This window comes from Xiphophorus hellerii, chromosome 22, assembly GCF_003331165.1.
Source record: "Xiphophorus hellerii strain 12219 chromosome 22, Xiphophorus_hellerii-4.1, whole genome shotgun sequence".
Lineage (NCBI taxonomy): Eukaryota > Metazoa > Chordata > Actinopteri > Cyprinodontiformes > Poeciliidae > Xiphophorus > Xiphophorus hellerii.
The window spans coordinates 28,928,827-28,956,066 of NC_045693.1; the positions used below are offsets into that span (position 1 = coordinate 28,928,827).

Genomic DNA, 27,240 nt, shown 5'->3' on the forward strand with positions numbered 1-27,240 from the left:
ATCTAAACTCGTGTGGAAGTGTTTTGAACAGATGAAATGTGTCTTGGTTCAGAAGTGGTCTTGGACAACATCATGTTTCAGATTATTTATCAATAAGACTTCTCTTTTCCTTATACTTTACCACTAAACTCTACTTTGTAGCGTTCACTCTTCTGGTTTTTTATTCTCCATTAAATGTTCTTCAGTTCTGTGCTTGTAATCAGCATTTCATTTTATTCCCAAGGTGCTTCTTTTTTGTTCTGTGCAAAGTGGAGAAAATACTTCAACTTTAAAACTTTGGAAAGACAAGATACGTCTGACAGGTTCGATTTTGATTTTCTAAGAAATTGCGCTGCATGGATTGTAGTCTCCTGAAAGACTTGTCTCTTGTCACAGGCGGAGATAACAAGTGGTTTGGGTGATTTAAGAACCACGAAACTTAGATATAATGGGGAGATATTCCTTGAATCTGTTAGGAGAAAAGGCAAAGCATCTGATACCTTATCAAAGTGACCTAGAGGGAATTACTTTGCATAGAGATAAGTGGCCCAAGTAATCAGGTGTTAATATTTATAAGAGGAGAAATATCAAAGGAATGGAAAGATAGATGGATACATGAAAAAGAAATAAAAGTTCTTATTAGGACGTTATCTCTGCATAAAGGATGAATATCAGACATGAATGATGTCTTTTAATAGAATGGCATAATAAGATGGTCTTATGTGACTTGGATATACCAAGGGAATATTCAGTGGGGGAAAAAAAGTGCTTAGTTAAAAGCTGCAATGGTGAATTCCAAAATTAACATTTGGCTATGGCACGAAATGCTTTAGGAAGAAGCCTGACTGTGACTTAGAAAAGAGTTGTTTTACAATCAAAACAGGAAAAAAAAACTGTTTTAAAAAGTTACTTTTTCAAAACAGACTAGCATTCCTGCGCTTTAAGATCCTTTTCAAAAGATGGCAAAAAATGCTGGAGTCAGTAAAATCTTTATAGAGCAACACAGTGTTGCCCCTCCTGCATGTGTTGCTGCACACTGCTGGTAAATTGACTAAATAAAAAGCCACTAAACTTTTTTTAAACTGTTTTGAAAAAATGTGGAGTGGTATAGATGTTGTATAGACACTAAAATCTACCATCCATTTGCTTTTTACCCATTTATTCAGCTTAATTCCACAGTGAAAATGTTGTGAATTTTAAATTTGTCTTTAATATTATCTTATTTGTTAGAGAGCAGTTGTTGTGAAACTCATTTGAATCAAAGACGAAATGATTTAAAGTTGACCTCTGAAACTTTCTTTAGCATTTACAGTATATTAGCTAACAGTACTAATTAGCAATTAGCAATTAGCACTGTTAGTGTCACTAGCTGTAAACATCAAACTTTATAGGTCTGGAGACTGTAGACTTTCATCTAACTAAAGTTTCTTAAAGATTGCCAACATTTCCAAATGCAGTATGGTTGACAACAGTCCAAAACTGCAAACTATTAAAGAACAACTTTGCATGTCTCCATAAAAACATTTACCTTTAAATGTTCTGCTTACAGCTCTTGTCTTTAATCTGACACCCTACTGATACTTAAAATGGAAAACTTCAAATCTTTACCCATTAACATCTTTGACTAAAAAGTGTTGATGTCAACATAACCTGATATTGCTCTGGTATGGACAATCCCAGTGGGGGAACATTGTAACATTCTGAATTTTCCTGACTGGACAGGGACAGTGGAGCCAAAAATCTGCCCATTTCTAGATGCTTAGCTAATTAAAACTTTTCAACATTATTTTCAGTGTAATGGCTGACTGGTTCAAAAGCACCAGATAATAACAGAAACCTGGTAAACTTCAGCAGCAGAAGAACCAACTTCACCATATTTTAAATTATCTGCAAAGGAAATGCATTCTTCTTGATATTATTATTATTATTATTATTACCTCATTCAAGACTCTAATAGTACTTTAGAGTCCATTTCGTTGAAATTAAACAGAAATTGGACTGGATGAGAACAACACCTTAACTCATCAAAGTTAGTGCCAATTGTTCCTTTTATTTATTAGATGTACAGCTAAATAAGACATTTTTTTCTGTTTCTTAAATGTCAATATTTGAATAAAGCACTCATTTAAAAAGCACCAACACCTTGCATGGAAATGTGGAGGGAACCTGTCAACCAAACATTTATTTAACAAGAACATGGAGGTTAGCTATAACTGTGCTGTAAGATCTTAGGTTCTGTAAACATCTTTGTTTATCGTTTGACTTGAGCTTTTGGCGTTCCTGTAGTCTTTCTGGCTTAAACTTGAAAAGGCAAAAAGTCTTTAGGCATCCCTTTGTTCTTTGTACTTTTCTGTCAAACGGGTCTTGATCAAGACTTCTCCAGGCTTCTCAATGTTTCTTTGAACGTTTCTTGTCTCTTCAATCATTTTCAGTCGTGTCCTCTGGCCTGAACATTGTCTGAGGAACGTATCTTTAAGATTGATTTCACTCTGACCCATAAATTATTCAGGCCATAAAAAACACAAAACTTTGCAAAGAATCAAACTGGATCTTTAGGCACTTTGTTACCAGTGGCTTATCACAAAGATGTCTTTTTTTTTATCATTTATTTTGTTGACTGTTTTTTTTAAAAATACCAAAGAAAAAATACTTTAGAGAAAATAAAATTTTAGCAACAACAAGGGAATTTCTAAAGAGATGCTGTCTGAAAAGCTGGCATAAAGCAGAGGAATGATTCATCTCAGGTTTCAGGTCGTTGCTGATTGTCAAGTCTATAGATTTTGACTGTTAGATACAGTTTATCCTTTATGGATAGTTCTTGACCTGTTGTTTTTGCTTCAAACGGGGAACTTTGAAATGAAACAAAATAGAATTGTGACCCAATATTTTTGGTTAGAGAAGAAACTAAAGGGAGTCTTCTCAATCTTCAACAAAGAGGTTTTTAAACCTTATGATCTGATCACACTTTATTGATCCTTTGCCACGAGATGAAATTGATGGTGATTCTTGCAGGAATGGCCCCCTGGGCTCGTCCCTCTGTCTGTCACCCACCCAGTTCAAACCAGATTCTGGATGGCTATCCATAGCTGCATTTCCATTACCTGTAGAAATGCGCAAATTGAATCATGAAAATTAATTTGCTTAATGGAAACACAGCAGTTTGGAAACACGTTTTTCTGCAAGGAAGAAGTGTTTTTTCAGCAGCATCGAAAAAGATACTGCCAATGAATTTTGCAAAACTGCAATGGAGATTTTTTTTTTTCTCATCACACGAGTCACATGATCAACAACCGGATGCTACTACTGGCAAAAACCATGAAGGAGACAACAGGAAGTGGTAGGAGGATGACTTTTTGTGGACAGTGTGCAGCTGACTCCACCAGAGGTCTCACAGCATCACACTTCATAAGACGTTCTGTTTCATTCCAACATGTTGGATCCATACAGACTGAGATTTATGTACATTTGTAACAGAAACCCAGCTTTTATAACTGACCCCACTAAATGTGCTTTAGGTGTCCATAATTCAACCAATGATTAGGGTTGGAAACTGTATGCTGGGTCAAACCCACTGCCAAACTCTTGTGTTAAATCAGCTCAGCCTAAGATCAGGTCACATTTGACAAAAAAAGAGATTTACAAAACAAACTGGGTTTTCTTCAGCAATGCAGTTTTTAGGAAGCTTAGAGAGTTATAGATCCAAACCACTTCAAAAGATTACAAGAAAGCGTGACTTCTCAAAAGAATAGTGTACAGAAATAATTGGTGGTTTAAAACTTTTACACAGGGACAACATAGCATCACACTCTGCCTGATTCCCATAACCTGCCAGGCGAAGACATGGCAACCCAGATTCATTTCAATCACAACGTCTGGCAAATGAGAGAAGAAACGTCCCCTGACACCCCGCAAAGCTAGATTTCCATTTCTTTTCTTTTTTTTTTTAATGTTCCATCAAAAGAGGAAGAAATAAATGGAAACCCATACGGGTTGGTGATACGTAATGTCATTAAAGTTGAAAAGTAATCATCTCAGGCTGCCTCTGAAGTGTGGACTGCCAATTGTATTTGGCTTTCTGCAGGTCTGATTAAACAAACCAAGCAGAAAGTTGCTGTTAAAGCCCAGCAGACATATTGAATTGCATTGGATACATCAAACGATGCGATTGCTCTTGCTGCTTTTAAATCTTCTCAAAGAATATTTGCTTTGTCTGCTTTTGTCTTTCATACATTGCTCATAGAAAATGTTTTTTATTGCTACATGTCAAACTTAGAAAAGAGTATAAATATTTCTAGGACTGAACTAAAATAAATAAATAAAAAACTTGGTACGTGAAGAAATCTTTCAAGATTTTGATCCATCCTGTCAGGTTTGAAATGATTATCCTTAATTTGAAAAACACCCCTAGTGCCAAAGGAAGGACTAAGGAATGGCACATGATCTCACCATATTGAAACACCACAATACCTTTTGGACAACATGAAGAATTTCCTGTTGCTTTGCCTCTAACTTTGTATAATGATGTAAACGGTGAACACACTGAAGCTTGACAATCTGTTGAGTCTGACTTTAAAGTAACAAAGTCGTTCCTGGCTTGTTATGTGTTAGCACAATGAACGAATAAAGACTACTTGAGCCAGCCAAGAACATTCCGACTTAAAAATGTTGAAAAAGCCTAAACCGCCTTGACTTTTCTTGTGTGGCATATTTTAGAAACTTAATGGAAAGAAAACACTTAGAGTGACATTTATGATGTCATGAATCAGTGCGGTGATGGGTGGTGAGGCAGACGCAGCAGACCCAGGTAGGATGAATAATGAATTTTAATAATGAGTGTCCAAAAGGTTCACACAACCAGGCAGCACGACTGAGCAGAAGCCAGGGCTCAACGCCGGTAGCAACTGGTAAAATGAATGGACAACACGAACGCACATTAGACGAGGACCCGACAGAGACACAGGTGACACTAAATACACACGGGGTAATTAGGGAACGAGAAACACCTGGGAGTAATCGAGGGGAGAACAGGACAACAAGGAGACACAGAGACACAGAAAACTCGAAATTAACACACAGAAAACACAGAACATGACATATGATGCATTTAATTTGTAAACACTGTCAGAATATTGTGAAAAGCTAATCATTAACTGCTGGTGATGTTAACATTAGCATCTGCTTTGCAGCTTCTTAGTTGGCATTTGTTCACCTCTATCTCAAAATCTAAAATAAATAGATTTACCAGGATGGAACTAGATTATTCTACATTCAACATAGATTCTTCAACAAATAGTTTGAGATTTACCAAAAGTTTTATTTATAAAACTGAGAACAGTTTTTGTGGCTGGCTGAACGTAATGTTGGATGGAGCCTTCATAGCTACTTCTCTTTTTTTGTTTGCAACTTTTTCTCAATATAACAAGATACAAAACTTGTAAAAATGTCTCCTCACTATTTCTTCTACATGACATCAAACATCCAACGAGGTGTTTCCGTCTTACTGCTATGACTTTTCTCATTTAAACAAGAACATATTTAGGGTTTAATGAGCTATAAATCTCTGTTTAGTAAGATATTATACTCATGAGTCTTATATCTCCTTTCAATTTGTCATTGGTTTGTATTGATATTAGTACATATTATTATTATTATTATCATTATTATTATTATCATTATTATTATTATTATTATTATTATTGCATCTTTGAACAGCTAAAGCCTCTTTTTCTTCCAGATGTGGAGGTACAGAAGTAGCAGTGTTGAATTAGGAAATGACTTGTGAAGTCAAAATTTAAAAAAAGGGACTAAATGAAAAAAAAGATCTAAAATATTTAAGCCAAAAATCATTTTGAATTTAGTTGGAATCTTGTTCACAGAAATTCCCACTGAGTAAATTGACTTACTTGCAGTACAACTCCACTCACAACAGAAAAACGCTTCTATTCAACCGTTTCCTTTCTTTTGGTTTTTTTTTTGGTCACTTGTTCTGAAGCGAAGCCTCTGCTGAGAAAATGGCCCAAAGTGTGAAGAACATTGAACTAACCTGTCAGAATCTGACCGGTGCACTGTGGCACATATTCCTTTAATAGACCCTCGAGAGCCAAACTGCTGTGGAGTTGGACTGTATTAAAGTGGCCCAAACGGCAGCTACAGGAAGCCCTACTGCTACTTTTGATGTATGACACAGCTGCTTGGCTCATTGTTTTGTTTGGATCACATTTTTACTGTCTGCGAGTGGAATCATGTTGGTGAGAAGAATGTTTTCTATATTGTACCACCACGGGCAGAATGCTGCAAAAACCAGGTTACAGAGGCCGACATTTCAGAAATCTGTCTTCATTTGACATTTTTCTGTCTTTCTGGATTGGCCAAATGTATATTAGAAAAACTCCATGCAGCACGGAGATAGAGCATGCCTGTGGTCTGTTATGACATTCAAAATAAAAAGCAACAATTGTTAATTTTCATTGCCTGACTTAATGTTTCCTCCAACTAGAGGCCTTTTAATTGATAGTGATGGTCATTACTTGAATAAGTCCAGCAAGACAAATTTCCTCATAGCTAATTTTAGAAAATAGAAATAATGAATGCATGCTGTCATGTTTGTTACTGATATATACTGTACATCATGGTCATTGCATTAAGAAATTTTGCCAAATAATCTGGTAAAAAGCCGTAAAATACATCCACCTTTTAGCCTGACATTGTGCTGAAAAGTTACGTCAGAAGTGTTCTTACATTTTTTAATCTTGATGTGTGCTCATTTTGAAGTATCGCATTAAAAAAAGTTGATGGAAATGGAAATGAAAATTTGAATTTACTTCCTCATTTTAGTAAAAGCTTTTTAACAGTTTCTGAAAAAGCTTAAACATAAGTAAAATCATAAGCAAATTTCAATTGATATTTGTATTATGAGCAGATATACTCACTGGCAAACAGGGGTGTGTGCGTGTGTGTGTGCACACTATGCCTATTTTTAGCCTCCGCTCGGTAGGTTTGAGGAAGATTCACATTTAACCTTTTGCTCAAACACGTTCCTCCCTGGGCGTTCTAATTCTGTTCGTCTTTAATTAATGACTGCGCTGCTAATTAGAGACTGTGCAACTCTTTCATACCCTTCAACAATCTCTCACCTATTATCAGCTTTCCATCTTAACTTTGAGAACTGTTTTTCCCCCTTCTGTGCCTTTCCATTAGGAATACTAGGTGTGTGATATATGTGAAAAGAAATTCTAGAAAGAAAAGAGTTTGTTGGACAAAATAACAGTCAACGATAATTCTAGAATTAGGACTTTATTGGTGTTTAAGGTCACACAATAAGAAGAATATGTGTTTGCCTACTAGTAAACCTTATGAAGGTGCAGTTATTCGTGCTCTTGCACCCAGAGGGTCCTGGGATTGAGTCCAGACTGAGGATAGTTTGACTGGATTTGCGTATTCTCCTCGTGGATGCTTAGTATTTTTGTTCAGTTCAAAGTCAAAGATACTAGTGATCATTAAAAAGTGCAGAGCTTGCAAATGTAATCCTTCACACCAACATTTCATTCTTTTTTTTCTAATCTTTGTCAATAAACATCTTAATGTCTCAAAATGTCTGCATAGCCTTCAACAAACTCAACTAACTTGGTTTGTAGAAGGCTATGCAGACATTTTGACAAATTATAAGAATTTTTTCAGGCCTTTTTAGCAGCACGTTTGATATCATCTGTCAGCCAGGTGATGTGGCCTGATGGATGTGACAAAGAAAAGCTTTTTATGCAGTAAGGAAAGCAGTCAGTTCATCCCCTGGGTCACCGTAGTGGGTGTTTAGCATTCTTCTTGAAATCTGACTTGTTCTATTGTGAATTTAATGTCGGCTGGTGCCTTTAGGAAACTAACGTCAGCTAGCGCTCTGTATTATCTGACTGCTACGACGTGACATCCTGGTTTCAACAGAAAACATGTAAAACAGGAGCCTGCTCCTAACATCTACAGTGTAGAGTCTCGATCTGCTAGAAACGGTGAGATGAAAATGAATGACAGCAGTTGTTTAGTGAAGAACAACAAAATAACAACCATATCCACATTTTAGATGTTCAAACTATCACCCTGTGCAGGGCAGGTGTGTGTCTCTACCAAATTCACCCGACCAATATCTATTTCCTCCTTTTTGCAAGCAATTTACCAAGAGTTTAAACTCTTGGTAAACATTATACCAAGATTATAGCAGATTTATTCTGGTATTACTTTATAGTCAAGCTTAAATATTTTCAATGATAAATAAATAAATAAAAGACAAAAGTCATTCAAATAATCCTGGCCCAGTGGGAAAAAGTAATTGCTCAGTAAACCTAATAACTGGGAATAATAACCTAATAACCATTGGTGGTAACTAGAGGTGTTGAATATTGCTGTGAAGGAGTTCTGTCCATTAATCACTGGAGCGCTTTTGAGCATTCATAGACTCTAATACATTAAATTGGCTTAAGTGCAGGTTTGGACTAGGCCCCTTGAAAGTCTTCTTTTCCGAAGCAGCTGGAAAGTGGAATTGCTGGTGTGCTTTGGTTCTCAATGTTCTGCTGCGTATCTCAGGTACCCAGATATCCCAGACAGATGTTTCCTTCAGGATCCTCTGATCAGTGATGTCGGCGTCAAGCTACTGTAACGCCTTGTTCTAATCAAGCCACTTTTTCAGTAATGAGTAATCTCAGATTAAAGTTACTTATCCAAATCACTGCATTACTACTTTTGTCACTTTCTCTAGTAATATCATTTAATTTCCTCTGTGCGTCTTGGGGAGTGATCGCCGTTTCTTTGTGACGGTTATCAGCAGCTGATCACACGCCGCCACAGAAACATACACAATGGAGGAGGAGGGAGACGCTCATTTTGTTCCTGGAAAAACAGGAACTCTTTTGAGTTTCTGTCTGAGTTGCCAAGTCCGATTATTATAAATAACTTTGGGCTTGTTTTTTCTAAAGTTGCTTGCAAATTTAATGAGTCACAGATTGCAGTTTATTGAGCTTGTTTTGAACTTGAAGTTGCATATTTGGGATTGTAAGTAAGAAGAGACACACAATCAGCCCCAGAGTTTGACTGACATGCAGGTAGTTTCAGTCAGACTCTCCCTGTCCGTCTATTCCCGGCTGATCCATCCTTCTGTGTCTTTGTTAATGTCAAGTTAATATATTTGCTGTAAGTGATGTTGAGCTTTGTGTTGCGCTCAAGAAAACTGCAAACAACGAGATTCTAAAATCCTTTTTACAGTTTTCCAGACAGGAGTGGAACACACAAGAACATGCAAAAATGACTAAAGTTTTTTGGTTTTGTTGTTTGTTTTTTTTTGGACTGTTGCAACCATTGAACTATCTCACCTTATTATAATATTATGTTCAACCTTATAAGTGGAGATACATTGTTGATGTTATGATTATAAAATAACTGGCAATTACATAAGTATTGGCAAAGCTCAATGTAACTTTTATCTTGAGGTGGCGGAGGGTTGTCAGCAGCTACGGAAAGTAAGTAATAAAGTAACTTGTAATCTAACTTAGTTACTTTCCACATCAAGTAATCAATAAAGTAACCAAAATACTTTCAAGGAGTAGTCAGTAATCTGATTAAAGTTACTTTAATAGAGAGCAGATAGAGAGCAAAATTCAGATCATCCATCAGAAGCTCACAAAGCAAATCATCAACATCAACGTCTTCTGTTGATGTTGATGTGTTAATCACACTAAGTGTTCTTAGTGTGATTTTAATTTCTGGTTTTGAAGAGAGTATAAGAAATGATTTCTCTCTGTTTTAATATTAATATCTCTGCATTAATTAATATTAATCCATATTAATATCTCTGCATTAATATGGAATCATATTCTAGCTGCCATGTCTAGGAAATAAATACAACAGCAGTGGGTTGTTATAATTACAAACTTTCTGGTTTTAACAGATTTTATATCTTTTAAAAACCAAAAAAATGTTCTTGTTTATACGAGAAAGGCCATAACAGAACGGCCATACCTTGTTGGATGTTTGTCATCTAGAAGGAGTGAGAAGTTGTAATCTGTCAGAGGAATGTATTTTAATATCTCATATTGAATCTCATGACAAAAATACGTCTCTTTATAACAAGATTCTGCTCCTTTATTTCCTGTCTCAGGCAGTGAAGCAGAAAGAACTTTAATTAAAATGTCGGCAATCCTAAATTACCAAAAAAATAGGAAGATTTTAGTCTGATTTCATGTCAGTCAGTGAAGAAAAAGTATGTTTTTATACATTGCATGTAAATATCTGACTTAAACTCTATACTGCTGACCTGTAATTACAAGCTAACGCTGGGTTTGTCAATGCAATTAGGTTTTTGGGGGGTTTCACATGTAGAGTTATTGAGTTTTTATAAAAAATAATTGTGAATTTAAATCTTAAATCTTTGACTTGTAGAGACAATTATTTCTGTTTTCTTTGAGTCCTTATCATGTTGCTCAGCAGCTCTCCACCCTGCTGAGCTAAAATGAAATGTATTTATATTGAATGCTTGTTTCTTATAATGACTGTGTAGTGGATTCTAAATGCCTCATTTTTACACTTTAATGGTGTCGCCCCTCATCCCCTCATCACCCAGGGATTTCGTGATCGATTAGCATCCTATCTTTGCACTTTGCGTTAACGTTCTATGAAATGAGGACATTTTCTATGGCTGTTGTTTAGATTTAAAGTCACAGCTTTTGTTATCAGCTTGTGTCTCTCCAAATATCCTTTCATCTGTGTTCATGTTTCTTCGCCATCTAGAGCTGATGTGATTAAAAGTCACTCACCATGGATGGATCACAAAAAGGTTGTCATTACCATTCTGAAAAAATGACCAAATTCAAAGTGTTATATTTGTTGTTTTCTTAAATGAATCTCTAAGTGTCTGAGATTCTTGTCAGGACAGACGTACGTCTTCTCTTGTCTTTATCTGGTCAAATAAAGTCAGTGTGTTTTGTTGCAGTGCGGTGCGGTTGAATCTAGACGTGTTTGTGAAGAAACAGTTTGAACAGAGGTAAGATCTGAGACTTAGTAAAACAGAGCAGACTGCATATTAAGTCCATTTCCATATGTGAGACCTGCAGCTTCCACAGCAGGGAGACGGGAAGGCGAAGGTTCAAACAGCCAGAGGCAACGACAGATATGCAAACAAGCTGAGGCTTCACACCACACTTAGTTTAAACCTGCACCGTGTTCCTGTGCTCTGTAACACTCAGGCTTCTGTATGTTGATCAGGAGATATTTATTGAACTGACATTTATTAAAAAACACGCTTTTTCAGAGACATTTTCTGAAGGGCAGACTAAGTACATTTCAGAACTCATTAGCTACTCAATGGTTATTGTTTACTTCTTAATTTACACTCAGATTCTGAGGACTGTTCAAAACTCTTAGAATGTGCACTTCTTTATTGAACGTACATTTGGAGGGGTTAACATCTCTTCAATGCAGATTCAGTATCACTGAGTTGAACGAGACTAAAGGTTATGAAACTGCAGGGCCATGTTTCTGACCCGGTGGCCAGGGGTCTGTTCTCTCACTCTGTTCGTCTCAGACTTCCACTACAAGAAACTCTGTGGCTTCTGTACATGCCAGGTGTACCAGAGATGGACAAGAGGCTGAGGAGGCAGAGCTGGTGTACTGCTTAATGACTTCACGTTGGAGCATTTATTTCATCTAGACATGATTATGTTTTTCAGGAGGAACTGAAATAAGTCTGATTATATTTCTTGAGGAAACTTGGGACCTTCAGTGCTTTCAGAAAGATGTTGCAGATCTTCTGTAATCAGCTTGATGGGAGCGTTTAACTGCCAGAGCTAGGAAATTAATACAGGCGTAGTATCTTGCTATCATAAGAAATTGTCTGATTTTAAAGGATGTTATGTCTGAAGAGAATTTCTTCAGACATGAGGTTCTTTAGACAGGACACAACTAAAACCATCGATGCCCTTCGAAGACTCTGACCTGCAACAACTTGTGTTTTCCCTTCGTGATCATTTATGTCATTGAACTGAATTTCTCTCTTCCTGACCAAGGTGTATGGATTTGGGATTCACTGACCAACAACAACAACCTCCTCCAGCTAAGTTCAGTGCCCTGGAAGACTGCTTGCTTCTCTGTATTTATCTATACCTGTCTGTTTGTCTCTAATAAACCTCCACTGCTTTGTCAGGAAACACACTTAGGAAGGTTTTGTGCAGATTTTCCAGTCTCAAAGAGAAACTGTGTTTTTTTTTTGGTTTTTTGTCCACCAGGTGTCGTGAAGGTTACCAAGGAATCCGGTGTGACCAGTTCCTGCCCAAGACGGACTCCATCCTGTCAGACCCCAGTAAGAGGCTTCTGTGTTCTCTCTGCATCAACACAAAATTTAAACATCTAAACAAAGAGAAGCAGAAAAATAAAACTATATAGGGCAACTGAAAAAATGTAAATGCTCACAATTCTGCGCTGACATATTTGAAAACCCTGAAACCACTGACTTCTCTCTTCTGCCATGCAAAAGCAGCTTGACAGCTATTACGGAAGCACTTAGTCAGATGGTATAAATAGAAATGTGTTTGATATCAAACTGCCTTCACTGTTAAATCTTTTTTGCATATAGGCAAATGCGTATGATATTTATTCTAAAAGCAATGCGTCATCTCGGCAGCAAACAAGTCAGGAAGTTATTTTTCTTTAATGTTTTCTCAGAGTCAGATATATTCAACTTTTTCAGATTTTGTAGCACTACAACCACAAACTTTAGGTTTTTGTTTGTTTTTGCTGGGATTTTATTTGACAGAAGTGCATCTTTGTGAAGTTTAAGGAAAATAAATAAATAATAAATAAAAGAGTTTAGGTGTGTCTTTTTTATGCCCATCCATCTTTACAAAATTAGCTGTCCGATTTGAGGGAGAGAGTCTGCGAACATCAATTTTCAACTGGTCTTAGGTTTTGACTGAACCATTTTACCAGATGAATATGCTTTAGTTATTCATCTGGTAACTAAATAAAACTACTTCGGATAAAACTATCCACTGATAGAGTTCAGTAATCAGTCCTGCCTCTACCAACTTCAGCATAAGATCCACAGCTGTGATCCCTGTGAGAGTTCCTCTCCTCCACCACAGTAAAATCTTTTGCAGCCTTAAATTTGGTTTATTCCAGGATTGCCCATCCTTTCCATTAACTCCGTTCAGAAAAAAAACTGTCTACATATCATGCTGCTGCCGCTAAAATGTTTCTCCACGGGAATGTTGTTTCCACGGTGATATCCGGCGATAGTTTTCAGCACACATAAAACTTTGGTCTCAACTGACTAGAGCCTCTTCTTCCACTTGTTTGCTTTAAATAGGACTACTTGTTGCTTTCTTTCAACAAAAACTGTCTTGTTTCCACTCTACCACATAGAGCACGGTTATGACTGTGGCATAACATAAATCTGAACTTTATCTTGAGGTCTGCTGCACTCTTTCCATTTTCAAATGATGGATTTTACAAAGTTGGCGTCTCCACAGCTTCAGATGTTGTTTTGCAACTTAACTCAGCTTCAAACTCCGTCACAAAGTCACCGTTGGCCCGATATGCCACAACCCAAACAGGTCAGGGATGACTGCTGTGTCCCTGGGTCTTCGTCATACAGTTTTCCCACTAATACTCACAGAGAAGCTGGATTTATACTGAGATTAAATTATACACATGTGAGTTAGGTGAAGTCCTGAAGGCAATTAGTTGTACTGGATTTTATTTAGGGGTCGTGGATTAAAGGGGAATGAATACAAATGCAAATCTCAACTTTTCAGATTGATTTTGGAAAAGATTCTTGTGTAAAAACTTGTATAAGTTCACTACCTTATTGCCATTACAATGAATTTAGGCTGTGAAAGATAAAATACATTGAAGTTTGTGTTTGAAACAAGGCATAATGTGTAGCAGTTTAGTACATCTTTAAGCCACATTTGAATAGCTCCTGTAAGACCTTTGAAAAGCTTAAGTTCTTAAAATTTCACAACTTTTAAAATGATTGGTGGAGACAAAGGCAGTACCTGATTAGAAAACATGCAAAGAAGGGAAATGCGATGCTGCATGATGTGCAGTCTAAAGAGGTAACTGAGCAGATCTGACTTTGTGCTTCGTTCCCAAATATCTTTGGGTTTTCAATGCCTAATGCTTTCCTCTGGCATGCAATTACTTTAAATACTGAGAGTTTTTATCTGGTTATTGGCTTTTTTTCTCAGCTTTTTCCCAACTATTTTCTGCTATTAAGATGAAGGTCACTTTCCTCTTGCTTTATCTCCTATAAAACATGGTTTTCTCAATGTCACAGAGTGTAGAGAACACAGATTACCCAAATTTCTCACCATCCTGCCCTTTATCAATGTTATATGAATTTCTTAGGTCTTCCAGGCTCATTTAAAAGAAAATCAATCTTTCTTCAACCTCCCCATGTTGTGGCAATACAATGTCTTATCCATTGGATTCCTGCCAACAATGCCATAATAGCACTATTTAGCATTAAAAGGACAATGTGATACTTCAGGCACTTTGTATTTGCCCAATGTCAAAAGTCCCTTAAGAGCTCTAATATTCAAATTTCATTTTCCCATTTAACACTTGATTGGAAAGGAGAATGTGCCATAAACGGGACGCGTAAATTAGATGTGGCAAATGCATTGGCAGTGTTATCGCTGGGTATTTGCTAATATCCTTTACTTTCCAGATCGTTAAAGGAAGCTGCTGCAATGAGGTTTTTAATTCCACTGAAAGTATTAATGTAACTGCTTCCTAGAGCAATAGTGGTGTCCACTCAAGTGACACCCATCACTTTCTGTTTGTGTAGCAACCGACTGGCCTGTGTATGTAAGTGATGAAGACGTGTTACCTTTCTCATAGGTCAGACTGTTTCTTAAATTATTTTTATGTTTTGTCATGCTACTATTACAAACTTTACTGTATTTTAATGGGGTTTTATGCGAGATCCCAAAACATTTTTTTTCTTTTACCTGTAAAGCATAAATCTTTTTATGAATCAAAATCTAAAGTATGGTATTTATTTGCATTCAGTGCTGCCATATTCAATACAAGCATCTTTTGCTGTAATTACAGGTGAAAGTATGCTGGGATACATTTCCATCAGTTTCAGAATCACTTTTTTCCCTGTACACTTCCTTGCAAAATGGGTCAAAATGAGTCATATTGGATCATGAGCTTTTCTGAAAAGCAATTTTTAAGTTTTGTCAAAAACCTTTCAAGTCACATATGAGGTTCCCCAAGGTTCAATCCTAGAGCCTCTCATTTAATATCTACATACTTCCCACTAGCTCAGGTTATAACAGGAAATAAGATAAACTACCATAACTATGCAGATGATGCACAACTACATTATGATGTCACCACTTGACTTCGAACCATCATTTTCAGGACTAATGTCTCAGCAAGATCTAGAGAAACTCATCCATGATTCACCATCAATCGATCCTGCTATGGATTGATGGGACTTAGGCCTGGACTTTGAGTGGGCCATTCTAACGCAAGAGCACAGGGGAACCCTGTGCAACACTTTGCATATTATTTAAGGGTATTGGAGTAAAATGTGGGCATATATAAATGCATAGCATGTTTTTTATGGTTTTATTTGTCAAAAAATGAAAACCATGTAACTTTCCCTTCTTCACATGTTTTGCTGCATTGGGTTGAGCTAGTGCATAAAATACCAATAAAATTGTGGTTTATGGTTGTAATGCACCACAATATCAAAAATTTGAGTTAGTCTGAATACTTTTCAAAAGTACTGTACGCTTACAATGTAAAGCTTCTACCATTTCAGTCATTGGTATAAAGTCAAAGTTGTAGAGTCTTCCAGCTTAGGACAGGAGGATTTCTTTTACCTGATCTTGCAAATTAAAGGGGAGAAAAAAGTAGTTATTTCTGCAATTCACCAAACAAAACCACCTATTAAAACTTTTTAGAAGACCTATAACTCCAGAGGGGGAAGGAAAAAAAGACTAACCACATCTTTACCATTACCTTAAATTGGTTTTCTTGCCTAACATGGTAACCGTTTCTGGGGATCCCAAACCTGAGGACTTTTTCAGGCGGATTTCCATATAAATTGTTCAAACTTGCAAAGTCATTCCTGAGCCACTCTGGGCCTGAAAAACAGAGTTAAGAGACGACCAATCTGCAGTTGTTGCATCATCATTAGCATTCAAACAGAATGCTGATTAAACACTGAAGCTGTTCTCATTGCATTCCATTAATCTGTTCACAACCAGAAACTTCAGTTATTTACTTTATCACAAAGTAGTAGAGAGGGGAGAAAATAATGATATTTTACATATTTGTTTAGGATTAAACATCTGAAAACTGTGGAATCCATTTTTATTGTAACCACGTTTAATCTGATACCCCTAAGTAGAAACCCAAAGCAATAAATAATTTACAGAAGTTGTGTAACTGTGAAAGTTAACATCAGTATAAATCCAGCTGTTCCATGAAGGCCTCAGCTCTTCACTAGAGAACATTAGAGAACTGTCACAACTTCACAATGAGCAAATAAAGAAAGAAGGCAGACAGCTTTAACAGCCAACACTTTTTAAAATAAATGAACCCAAAAGCACTTATCTATCCAGTGTCGAACTGAACACAACCTAATTTTCTTGGTCGTTTTGGACAGGTGAGAGGAGTAGAGGTGAGAAGTTTCCAGACATCAAATTTAAATACAATGTTTTCATCCAACTGTCATGTGTGTCCAACTGAATGTGAACCAACCAGGCTACACAAAGTGTAATGTAGTCATGAGGACGCCACATGGCTGTAATTAACAGAAGAAAGTCTGGGGGGGGAGGTTTAAAGAAGATATGGACTGTCAGATGAGACTCAAGATTCAACACTTTTGCCTCAATACAGAATCTGAATACACTGTTCCTGTGGAAAATACCACAGCTTCGCTGGACTTCGCCTTGTAGGCTTGTCTGAACCGTGATTGGCTGGTCTGCCTGTCAATCATGGTCGACAACAACCTATCAGAGCCTTAATGGGTGGGAATGTTCTAGAAGGGGGCAGAACATGTTTTTCATATAGTTTTTGCAGTAGTTCAGTAGTTGTAGCAACTGTATTATCAGAAAGGAGTTCTAAGTTCGATATTTTCTGATTACTGGTTTGTTTTGCTGCATCAAGAATTGTAAGTTGAATGATAATAAAGGGACGCCACATCTTTGATCGGATGCCTGCAGTTTTTTTCAGATACACCAAGCCCTTCAGTTCAATTGTGGTCCTTCGAGCCGGATTTGGGAAATGCTGCAGGACATGGCGACAAGCACTCCAGTTAGAGAAGAAGAACCCAAGATGCAGCCCGTGGTAAGACCCAGACGAACTGCACGTCCACGAAGCTATACGGCAGATTATACACTGGATCAGCCTGTGCATCAGCCTGCTTCTGGAGTACAGATGCTCTTATCTGATATCAGCGATTCAGATGCGGAAGATCATTGCAGTGCACCCATTAGCCAGCAACCTAGTCCTAACCATTGGAGAATGATGGATCAGTGGGAGGATGCTGATGAAGTTGAGAGAGAAAAGGAGTGTTTACAGAAAGAAAATCAGTGCCAACGTGAAGCTATTTTGGAGCTCACAAGAGATAGAGATGATCTATATCACAGTAACAATGAGATGAGGAGGGAATTGCAGGAGTTGCGACAAACAGCAGCACAGCTGTCCACAGTCCTGGAGACGTTGAAGGTGATGGAACACAAAATGGAGAAACTCACAGCAAGCGAGGCTGAAGATAACTCTTTTGCACCCGCAGCCCATAATGTATACACCACAGCATTTCCTGTCCCAAAGCCAAGGATTCGCACACTACAGAAAGAGAGGGAAGACGTAGAGCATTATTCACTTTCAGCAAGTATAAGAGACGAGTCTACTGGCCCTCACGAAGAGAAGCGTGTGCATCATTCAGATCGAGGCTACAGGTATGGAAATAAAATATGCGAAGAGAGTGTGTCGGAAAGCCTATCAGCAGCTCCAGTTCCTTCGCCACGAAGTTCAGCGAAAATGAGAACCTTTACACCTCCAGTGCCAGCTCCGAGAAGGTCAGTCACATCCCGAATCTCCAGATTAGAGCACCCAGATTCTTCTGCTTCTGCTCTGTTTGAAAGAGAAGATCATTATGATTCTAGAAGGATCCAAAGCTCACATTCAGCACCTAAACACGGAAGTACATATAATGGTCCTGCTCCAACTATACCCTATTTTGTGCATCCAGACCCACGTGAGTTCTCCAGGCTTAGGATTGCTCTTGATAACATTCTGCCAGCAGGTGCTTCTGAACATTTTAAATATCAGGTCCTAACAGATCATCTCAAGTTAGAAGAAGCTCTCCTGATAGCAGATTCATTTTGCAACTCTCCACATCCTTTCACCGACACAATGGATGCCCTGTTCATGCAGTTTGGCCAGCCACATCAGCTTGCCTTAGCACGAATAGCAGAACTGATGGATGGACCAGACATACGCAGCGGGGATGGGGAAGCATTTCGCATGTTTGCACTACGGATACGTTCTCTGTTGGGCATGTTAGAGCAACTAGGAAGAGAAGGTAGTATTGAACTCCATTGTGGGTCTCATGTTTCCAGATTACTAAGCAAGCTTCCACACGAGCTTAGAAGCAGTTTTAAAAGAAGAGTGCATCCAAGTAAGGTTCCAATTCCAACTCTGTATAATCTAGGAGAATGGCTGGATTTTGAAATGCAGGTTTATGAAGATAGTACCAGATTCTGTACTCCTGTCAGAGATAGCCAAAGGAAAAGAGGCACAGAAAAGGACAAAAAGGTGGTGTCAAGAACTACAGCATTACTGCTCAGTTCTGGGAAATCAGGAGAGACCAAGGTTTCTGAGCTGACACAAAATGCCATTACTACTGAGAAGGTCAAGAATAAACCATATTGTCCCTACTGTGACCATTCCAGTCATTTTTTGAACGGTTGTCAGAACTTTCAGCAGCTTACAAAGGAACAGAAAGTGCTGTGGATCAAAACAAATAACCGCTGCTGGCGTTGTGGGAGAGGACATCTGTCTGCCAAATGTACTCTCAAGGCAACGTGTAAAACCTGTGGACGTAGGCACTTGCTGATACTACATGATGTAAATGAGAAGTGGCAGGAAAAAGAGGAGACGGCAGAGAGGGGGAAACCCCCAGACCAGGGAACCATTGTGGGTGCATGTCTAACAAGCAGTGTGGATGACAAACTTTATGTTGGACGTTCTCTAACCAAGCGTAAAGTTCTTCTAAAAATAGTCAAGGTCCGATTGAGTAACGGGAGCAAAAGTATGGAAGCCTTCGCTGTTCTGGATGATGGTTCGGAGAGATCCATTTTGCTCCACAGTGCAGCACGTGAGCTTGGTTTGGAAGGGGAAGCTGAAGCTCTTGTTCTCCACACAGTGAAAAAAGACTCAAGGGTCATCCATGGCCATGCAGTTTCATTCTCTGTCTCCCCTGTAGCTCAACCAGCAAAGACATTTTGGATTAACCGGGCTTTCACAGCTAAATCTTTAAACCTTGCAGAACACAGTCAACCCACTGTTGCTCTTCAGAGAAAATACAAACATCTGCAAGATTTACCACTTCAACCGATAAACACGGTTCAGCCACTTCTCCTGATTGGATCTGACTTCCCATATTTAATCACTCCCATGGAACCGGTCCTCTTGGGGAGTAAAGGTGGCCCAGCAGCAGTCAGGACTCGCTTAGGTTGGACATTACAGGGCCCTGCGGAAGGAGTGAAACCGGGATCAGACACACAACAATGTAATTTCATCTCATTTCAGTCTCCCACCATTGAGTTGCATCAACAAGTTGAGAAGCTCTGGCAACTTGATGTTCTTCCATATCGGAGCACAAAGGAAGTGACCAGGTCCCGACAAGATAGTGAGGCTTTGTGCACCCTTCAAGAAAGACTGTCAGAACTCAAGTTGGTGGAGTACTCAGATATGCTACCCCAATGCTCCGCATTAAAGGCACAGAACCTCTGCATGCTACTCCTGAAGCAACTCTTCCACTCCTCAGAAACATAGAAAGGAGACTTACTAAAAATCCTGATCAGGCAGAAATATATAAGGCTGAAATGAAGAAACTGGAGGATGCTGGTTACATACTGAAGTTACAGCCTGAAGAAGTGGAGAAATCTGATGAAGCCTGGTACATCCCACATCACTTGGTACAGCACAACAATAAAAGCAGAGTAGTTTTTAACTGTTCATTCCAATATCAAGGCAGAAACTTAAACAAACTACTCCTACCAGGTCCTACTTTAGGCCCATCCTTGCTGGCAGTGCTTCTTCGCTTTCGCGAACATACAGTGGCCATTTCTAGTGATATTAAAGCAATGTTTCACCAGGTGAGACTTCTCCCTGAGGACAAACCACTGTTGCGGTTCCTTTGGAGGGACTTAAAAAGGGAGGAACCGCCAAGTGTATATGAGTGGCAGGTGCTCCCCTTTGGGACCACCTGCAGTCCATGCTGTGCCACTTATGCACTGCAAAAGCATGTTCAAGATCACAGCCTGCCTGAAGAGGACATCCGAGAGGCAGTTGAAAGGGGTTTCTATGTGGACAATTGTCTCCACAGTTTCAGTTCAGAAATGGAGGCAAAGATGTTAGTTGATAAACTTCGAGATGTCCTGGCTGAGGGAGGATTCGATCTAAGACAATGGGCGAGCAACGTGCCATCCGTAATCAGTCATCTCCCAGAAGATGCCAGATCAACTAGCAGCAATTTGTGGATAAATCAGAATCAGCTTGATACATTTGAATCCACACTCGGACTCCACTGGCATTGTCCTACAGATCTGCTGCATTACAAACATCTTCCTACTGGTGACCTCTCAGTGACGATGCGAAGCATTTACAGAACTCTGGCTAGCCTGTATGACCCCCTTGGTTATATTATCCCCTTTACCACCAGAGCTAAGATTGTCATTCAACGTCTCTGGGATAAAAAAAGAGAGTGGGATGATCCAAGACTTCCCGAGGACCTGCTACAGACATGGAAAACCTGGCAGGCAGAGCTGCCCGACCTAGAGAAGATCTCTTTACCTCGATGTTACACCACGGAAAAGTTAGATCTACCGGACAGCAAAAGAGACATCCATATATTTTGTGACGCGTCAGAGCGGGCATACGGCTCAGTTGCCTATATGGTCACAGAATCTCCAGATGGAATCCAGGAAATTGCTTTTCTAGCAGCCAGGTCACGAGTAGCCCCACGAAAGCAGCTGTCCATTCCAAGATTGGAATTGTGTGCAGCTCTCACAGGTGCACAGTTAGCTCATGTGCTAAAGACTGAACTCAACATACCTATACAGAAGGTTTATCTGTGGTCAGACTCCACCACTGTTTTAACTTGGCTAAAGTCTGAGTCATGCCACTTTAAGGTGTTTGTTGGGACCCGGGTGGCAGAGATTCAGGAGCTGACTTCAGCCCAGGATTGGCACTTTGTGCCATCAAAGGAGAATCCTGCTGATGACATAACCAGGGGAAAAACTCTGACCGAACTAGCCGTTGTCTCCAGATGGACACATGGGCCTCTCTTTCTTCAAGATCCTATTGATCAATGGCCGCTCATGCCCTCAATTTCCATCATGGATGGCGAAGAGGAGCTCAAACATTCATCATTTTGTGGAACCATTTCTAACATTCCAAACTCCACCATCCCTGGGGTCACACAGTACCAAACTTTCAGGGATCTTGTAGAAGCGACAGTGAAACGTGCTCATGGGGCGGCTCACACCTCTGGCAGCTCCACAGCAGATGATTATCGAAAAGCTGAAATCGAAATATTGCGACAAACCCAAATGGACAGCTTTCCTACTGAGTTTCCTAAGCTCAAATCAGGCCAAACGGTTGGACCTAGTAGTCGGTTGTATCCTTTGGATCCACAGTTTGACCAATCCATGGAACTCATTCGTGTGGGAGGCCGTTTGAGACGTGCCTCTGAACTTGAAGAGGATTCTATCCACCCATTCGTACTCGATTCTCGTCATCCTGTGACAGAATTAATCATTAAGGATATTGATGCAGAGCTTCACCACCCAGGACCAGAGAGGGTATTTGCTGAAATAAGGAGAAGATTCTGGATTCTACGGGGCAGGGAGGCTGTTCGGCGCTATCAGCGACATTGTGTTGGCTGCAGACGATGGAGAGGAAGACCTGTTGCTCCCCAAATGGCTGATTTGCCACCATCCAGACTCAGACTATTCAAACCACCTTTCTACTCTACTGGAGTAGACTGCTTTGGACCTTACATTATCAAAGTTGGCAGAAGACATGAGAAGCGGTGGGGCATCATATTCAAATGTATGACCACAAGGGCTGTGCATGTAGATCTGCTGTCCAGCCTTGATGCCGACTCGTTCTTGTTGGCACTGAGACGTCTGATAGCACGGAGAGGAAAGCCCTATGAAGTACTTTGTGATCAAGGCACCAATTTTAAAGCTGGAGAACGTGAACTGACCGAGGCATTCAGGAGCCTTCAGCCACAAATCCAGGAGCAACTGGCTGGTCAACAAATAGACTTCAGATTCAACCCTCCAGGAGCACCGCACTTCGGTGGGTGTTGGGAAAGGGAAATTAAATCCCTGAAATCGGCCCTCACGACAACCTTGGGTGCCCAAATTGTGACAGAGGAGGTGCTGCGCACACTTTTGGTGGAAGTTGAAGGAATACTTAATTCCAAACCACTTGGTTATGTTTCAGCAGATGTAGCTGACCCAGATCCTATCACTCCTAACATCTTGTTGATGGGGCGGCTAGACCCATCTCTTCCTCAAGTTAAATACCCAGAAGTAGAGATTGCTGGTCGGAGGAGATGGAGATATAGTCAAGTGTTAGCTGACCACTTTTGGAAACATTTCCTAAAGTTTTATCTGCCAGGACTCCAGGCTCGGAATAAGTGGCAAGAGCACTCTGAAGACCTGCAAGTTGGAACCGTTGTGATGATAGCAGACCCACAGTTACCACGAGCTCTTTGGCCTGTTGGTTTGATAAAAACGGTTTTCCCTGGAGCAGACGGGAGAATCCGCACAGCTGAAGTGCAGGTCAAAGAGCGCAACTATATTCGCCCTGTAGTACGTCTAGTAAAACTTCCAGAAATTCCAGAATGAAGGGCTGATCGTTATATTCCCAAGCTGCATTATACAGCAATTTGGGGCGCTGTGGAAATACCACAGCTTCGCTGGCTTGCCTGAGCTGTCGACCGTGATGGCTGTCTGCTGTCATCATGGTCGACAACCCTAAGCTTAATGGGTGGATTTCTGAAGGGGGCAGAAGTTCATATAGTTTTTGCAGTATCAGTTGTATATCAGAAGGGTTCTAAGTCGATATTTCTGTGCATCCAGATGAAGTGAAGTATAAAGGACGATCTTGAATGCTGCAGTTTTTTTCAGAACACAAGCCCTTAGTTCATTCCTGTGGCATGCTGTCTCCAGCACGGACAGAGGAGGTGGTCAGAAGTGAAGGGAAAATGGACACAGCTGAAGATGGGTCAATAGTGGGGGGAAAAAAACTGTTAGAGGTTTCAAAAGACTTGAATGTGTTTGTTCACCTTCCAGCAAAACTGAACCCTGAACACACAGCAAGGGCTGACTGAAATAGTTTAGAATGCATTTTCATATGTTAGAATTAGGGATGCACTGATATGAAAATCTGGGCCGACAGCTGAAATGAAAACTGCTGTTATGGCCAATAACCAATACTTACCGATGTCATATAGTTTATATATTTCCCTATAATTTGGACTCTGTTTAAACATCACCACACCGTCCATCAGTTAAACACCTTATAATCTTTCCAAACGCATAACAGTCAACTCCATCCAAAACACAAATGGCAACAAGAAGGTAATATATATTGGTTAATATTGGCCCAGTTTTACTGATTGGACCAAAACCAATATGTTAAAATATGACTAACATTGGCCAATACCGATGTAAATGCTGATATTCTGTTAGAATGGCCCAATCCAAGTCCAGACCAAAATCAAATTGAGAATCTATAAATGAAAAGTGATGTTCACGTGTCTTATGAAAGCTAATTTCTGCCATGAAAGAAACATTAAAAGTACAACAGGAAATAATAATTGAGTTTTAAAGTCATAATTACGAGAATAAAAGTTATAATTTTGACTTTTCAAGTTATAATTATGAGATAGAAAGCCACACTGTTTCTCAGAGGGTCTCCTGGATGTCATTATCATGACTTTATATCTCATTACTATAACTTTGAATCTCATAATTATGACTTTAAAATTCAAAAATATGACTTCCTGTTGGACCTTGATTTCTTTCTTTCTCAATAGAAATGAGTTTCCATACCATCCAGTCTGAGGTTAAGCTATTTACCAAAAAAATGGGAATTATCATATTGCTTATCATATCAAGGGAATATAATTTTCCTTCCATCTCACAGTTAAGCTCTCCTGTCTGTTCACTGGTCCCATTAAAACCTAAACAACATGCATCAAGGTTTTTGCTTGTAAAAAAAGTAGATGTGACAAAGTTAATATGCATATTTTTGCAAAGGCCTGTTTTTTCTTCAGATGGCTTCTGTCAGCTTTCTATGCAAACTTTCTGCCTCTTTTTTCCAGTAACATCTTTTTCTTTTCCTTTCTTTTATTTTTTCTTCTCTTCTTTTCTTCCCTTCTTTATTCAACCACCTCCTGCTTCCAAAAAGTTGGTAAGTGTAAAGTTGGTAAAGAAGAGTGGCATACTGCGCTCCTCTTCTTTCCTCACCCCTCAGATAATCTTGTCACAGCATCCCTCTCCCTGACATTGTTGGCAGTTAATCAGATCCTAATTTCCTGGGTTACCTCTGTGTCTCCTGCTCCAGCTCGCCTCAGTGTTGACATCACCGTTCCCCTTTTTCCCAGATTTCTTTCCGTTCAGACGGCCCTCTCGCCCTGCATCCATCTCCCACTAACCTCCTACGTGCCATCTTGTCGTCAAAACACATTTTGTCCGAGAGCCGATCCTCATCCCTCCAATTCTCTGTCCAAGTCATCTCCAAAACATGAAGAGACGCTCCCCTCAAACCGACTTTTATTTTGGATTGTGCCAGCCAAGAAAAAAAGTTCAACGGTGGGGCAAACAATCGCTGCCAAGTACTTCTGGCACGCTGCGTTCTCCTGGGGGGCAGGATGGAGGTAGCCACGTCTTCAGAGAGGTTATCACACTGCCTCAGGTTCTCTGGGGGCATCAGGGCTGCCATGGCTGGACTAATACAACAACATCCAGGAATAAGAAAGGAAGAAAGATTATTTCCCCTGACAAAATAACAACTGAAAGGAATTTTTGGCACTTCAGCAATTCTGCAGCTATTTTTTGAAAAACTCTGCTTTCCAATCATCAAAGCAACGCTGAATAAAAGATGAGCAGCAAAAGGCTCGAGAATGTTAAGTCAAGCAAAAATAGATATAACTAGATAGAAAGAAAAGTGAGTCGGCGTATTAGGACCGTTGTGGATAAAAGCAAAAAATAATAATTGATCATAGAGGAGTATAATTCTACCAACAAAAAAAAAACTCAGAAATTTTGAGATTATTATTAATATTCACATATTTGTAAAAAACTTAATACTCTGATTACAGAAAGTTGTACATTTGCAAGGTGAAATACACATTTTCCATGATTCATTTGGAAAATTAATCCATGGAAATGGATTAAGGTAAATTTTACATTTTAATATTGTAAAATTTACAATATTAAATCAGGTGTTTTGTAATTAAATCTCATGAGAATAAAGAACTTGTACGTTTTCCTGATTATAAAGTCAGACATTTGCAACGAAAATACGAGAAGTCATCTGAGATTGAGGCATTAAATGGAGGCTAGTCACAATAATTAATTAATCAATTAATCCCATAATAAACTCAATCATTTCCATTTGCATGATTTATTGTTTTTTACTTCTTTCTCTCTCTTTCTACCAGAACCTGGATGATAAATGTTTTTAGTGCGGTGTTTTGGTCATAACCAACACTTCTTTTGAACTACAATTTAATTTACAGAAACTTCATAATTTATTTTTATTTGTTGTTTCTGTTTTGTTTATGCATTTTTGATATTTAAAATGTATTCTAGTTCCAGTGTTAAATGCTCATTAGAATTTGAAGTTTTTAATCTTTGAGAATATGTTCTTGCTTTATTATGCAGTTACTATTATGTTACTTGATAAATGGTCTTAAAACAACAATATTATTGTTAATTGTAATAAATTCTGGGACAATTTATTGTCCAGCAAAGTGAGCCATTGTGACAGGCCTAGTTAAAGGTGGGGGATCTGCATCGGGATCTTCTTCCAGACTGTTGGAAGTATTCTTCTTCTTCTCTTCCTGAATCTGAACTCCAAATCCCAGGAGCAGACGGAGCCATGAACTTCTTGAACTGGATCAGAACACACACTTGGAGAAAGTAGCTGCATTTCCATTCACCATATAGTTGCGCAATTTGACATTTTCTAAAATAAATGTGCTTACTGGAAACACAGCAATTTAAAAAAACTAACTTTTCTTTAAGACTTTTGGCGCTAGGCTAAAATCAGAATTCTAAGAAAAATGTCAGAATTGTGAGATTAAAGTCAGAATTATTTCCTTTTTTTCAGTGACCCTAATCCTCCTCTGTAATATTGTCTGTAAAACTTGGTGTAGGTGAATTTTTATAAATATTTTTGTTCATTAAAAGCTCTTAGGTGTTGCCTGTAGGGGGAAACCTAATTCGTTTTGAAACGAGTGATTTTAACCTCATGCTGAGCGCTGACTCAGAACAGACTGTACCCGACTCTGATCCGTTTACCTCTGAAACCTGGAGAGGCAGAACATGACTCGTCACCTTCGCCATCAGAGATCAGAGGTTTAGTCGGGCTTTCTTTGAATCCATCAAAGGTTCAGCAGAAGCGTTTGATGTCATCTCTTTATGCTCTTCGTCAAAGCTTTTCACAGCGCAAACTACTTCAATCTTCTTTTGTTGTCAGCAGCTCTGCGTTGTCCAAACTGCAATGTTGCCGGTTTGTTCAACCTACTGAAGAACATTCACACGATAATACAGTATTCAAGATGAGACTGAGCTCTGACTCATATTCTCTTTGATTAGCGGTTCCTCTCTCCTTCACCTCACTTTATGATCTTTCTTTACTGTTTTCATCATCTCACAGGACCCTTGTGCAATCATTGTCTCACTCACATTGGTAAAATATATTCAACCCCTTGGAATTGAAGGTCTCGGTGCC

General features: G+C 39.1%; 1 protein-coding gene across 3 annotated transcripts in view; it reads left to right on the top strand.

Annotated features, from left to right (window-relative positions):
- nrg3a (neuregulin 3a) overlaps positions 1–27,240 on the top strand; it is a 519,285-nt gene that overhangs the window by 421,790 nt on the left and 70,255 nt on the right. For 2 of the 3 annotated variants that reach the window (XM_032553044.1, XM_032553045.1), the window contains 2 exons: positions 12,240–12,313; positions 19,936–19,938. In XM_032553044.1, coding sequence (XP_032408935.1) covers positions 12,240–12,313; positions 19,936–19,938 — 77 coding nt within the window. The remainder of the gene's footprint in view (positions 1–12,239; positions 12,314–19,935; positions 19,939–27,240) is intronic. The other variant, XM_032553046.1, reaches the window with a different exon arrangement.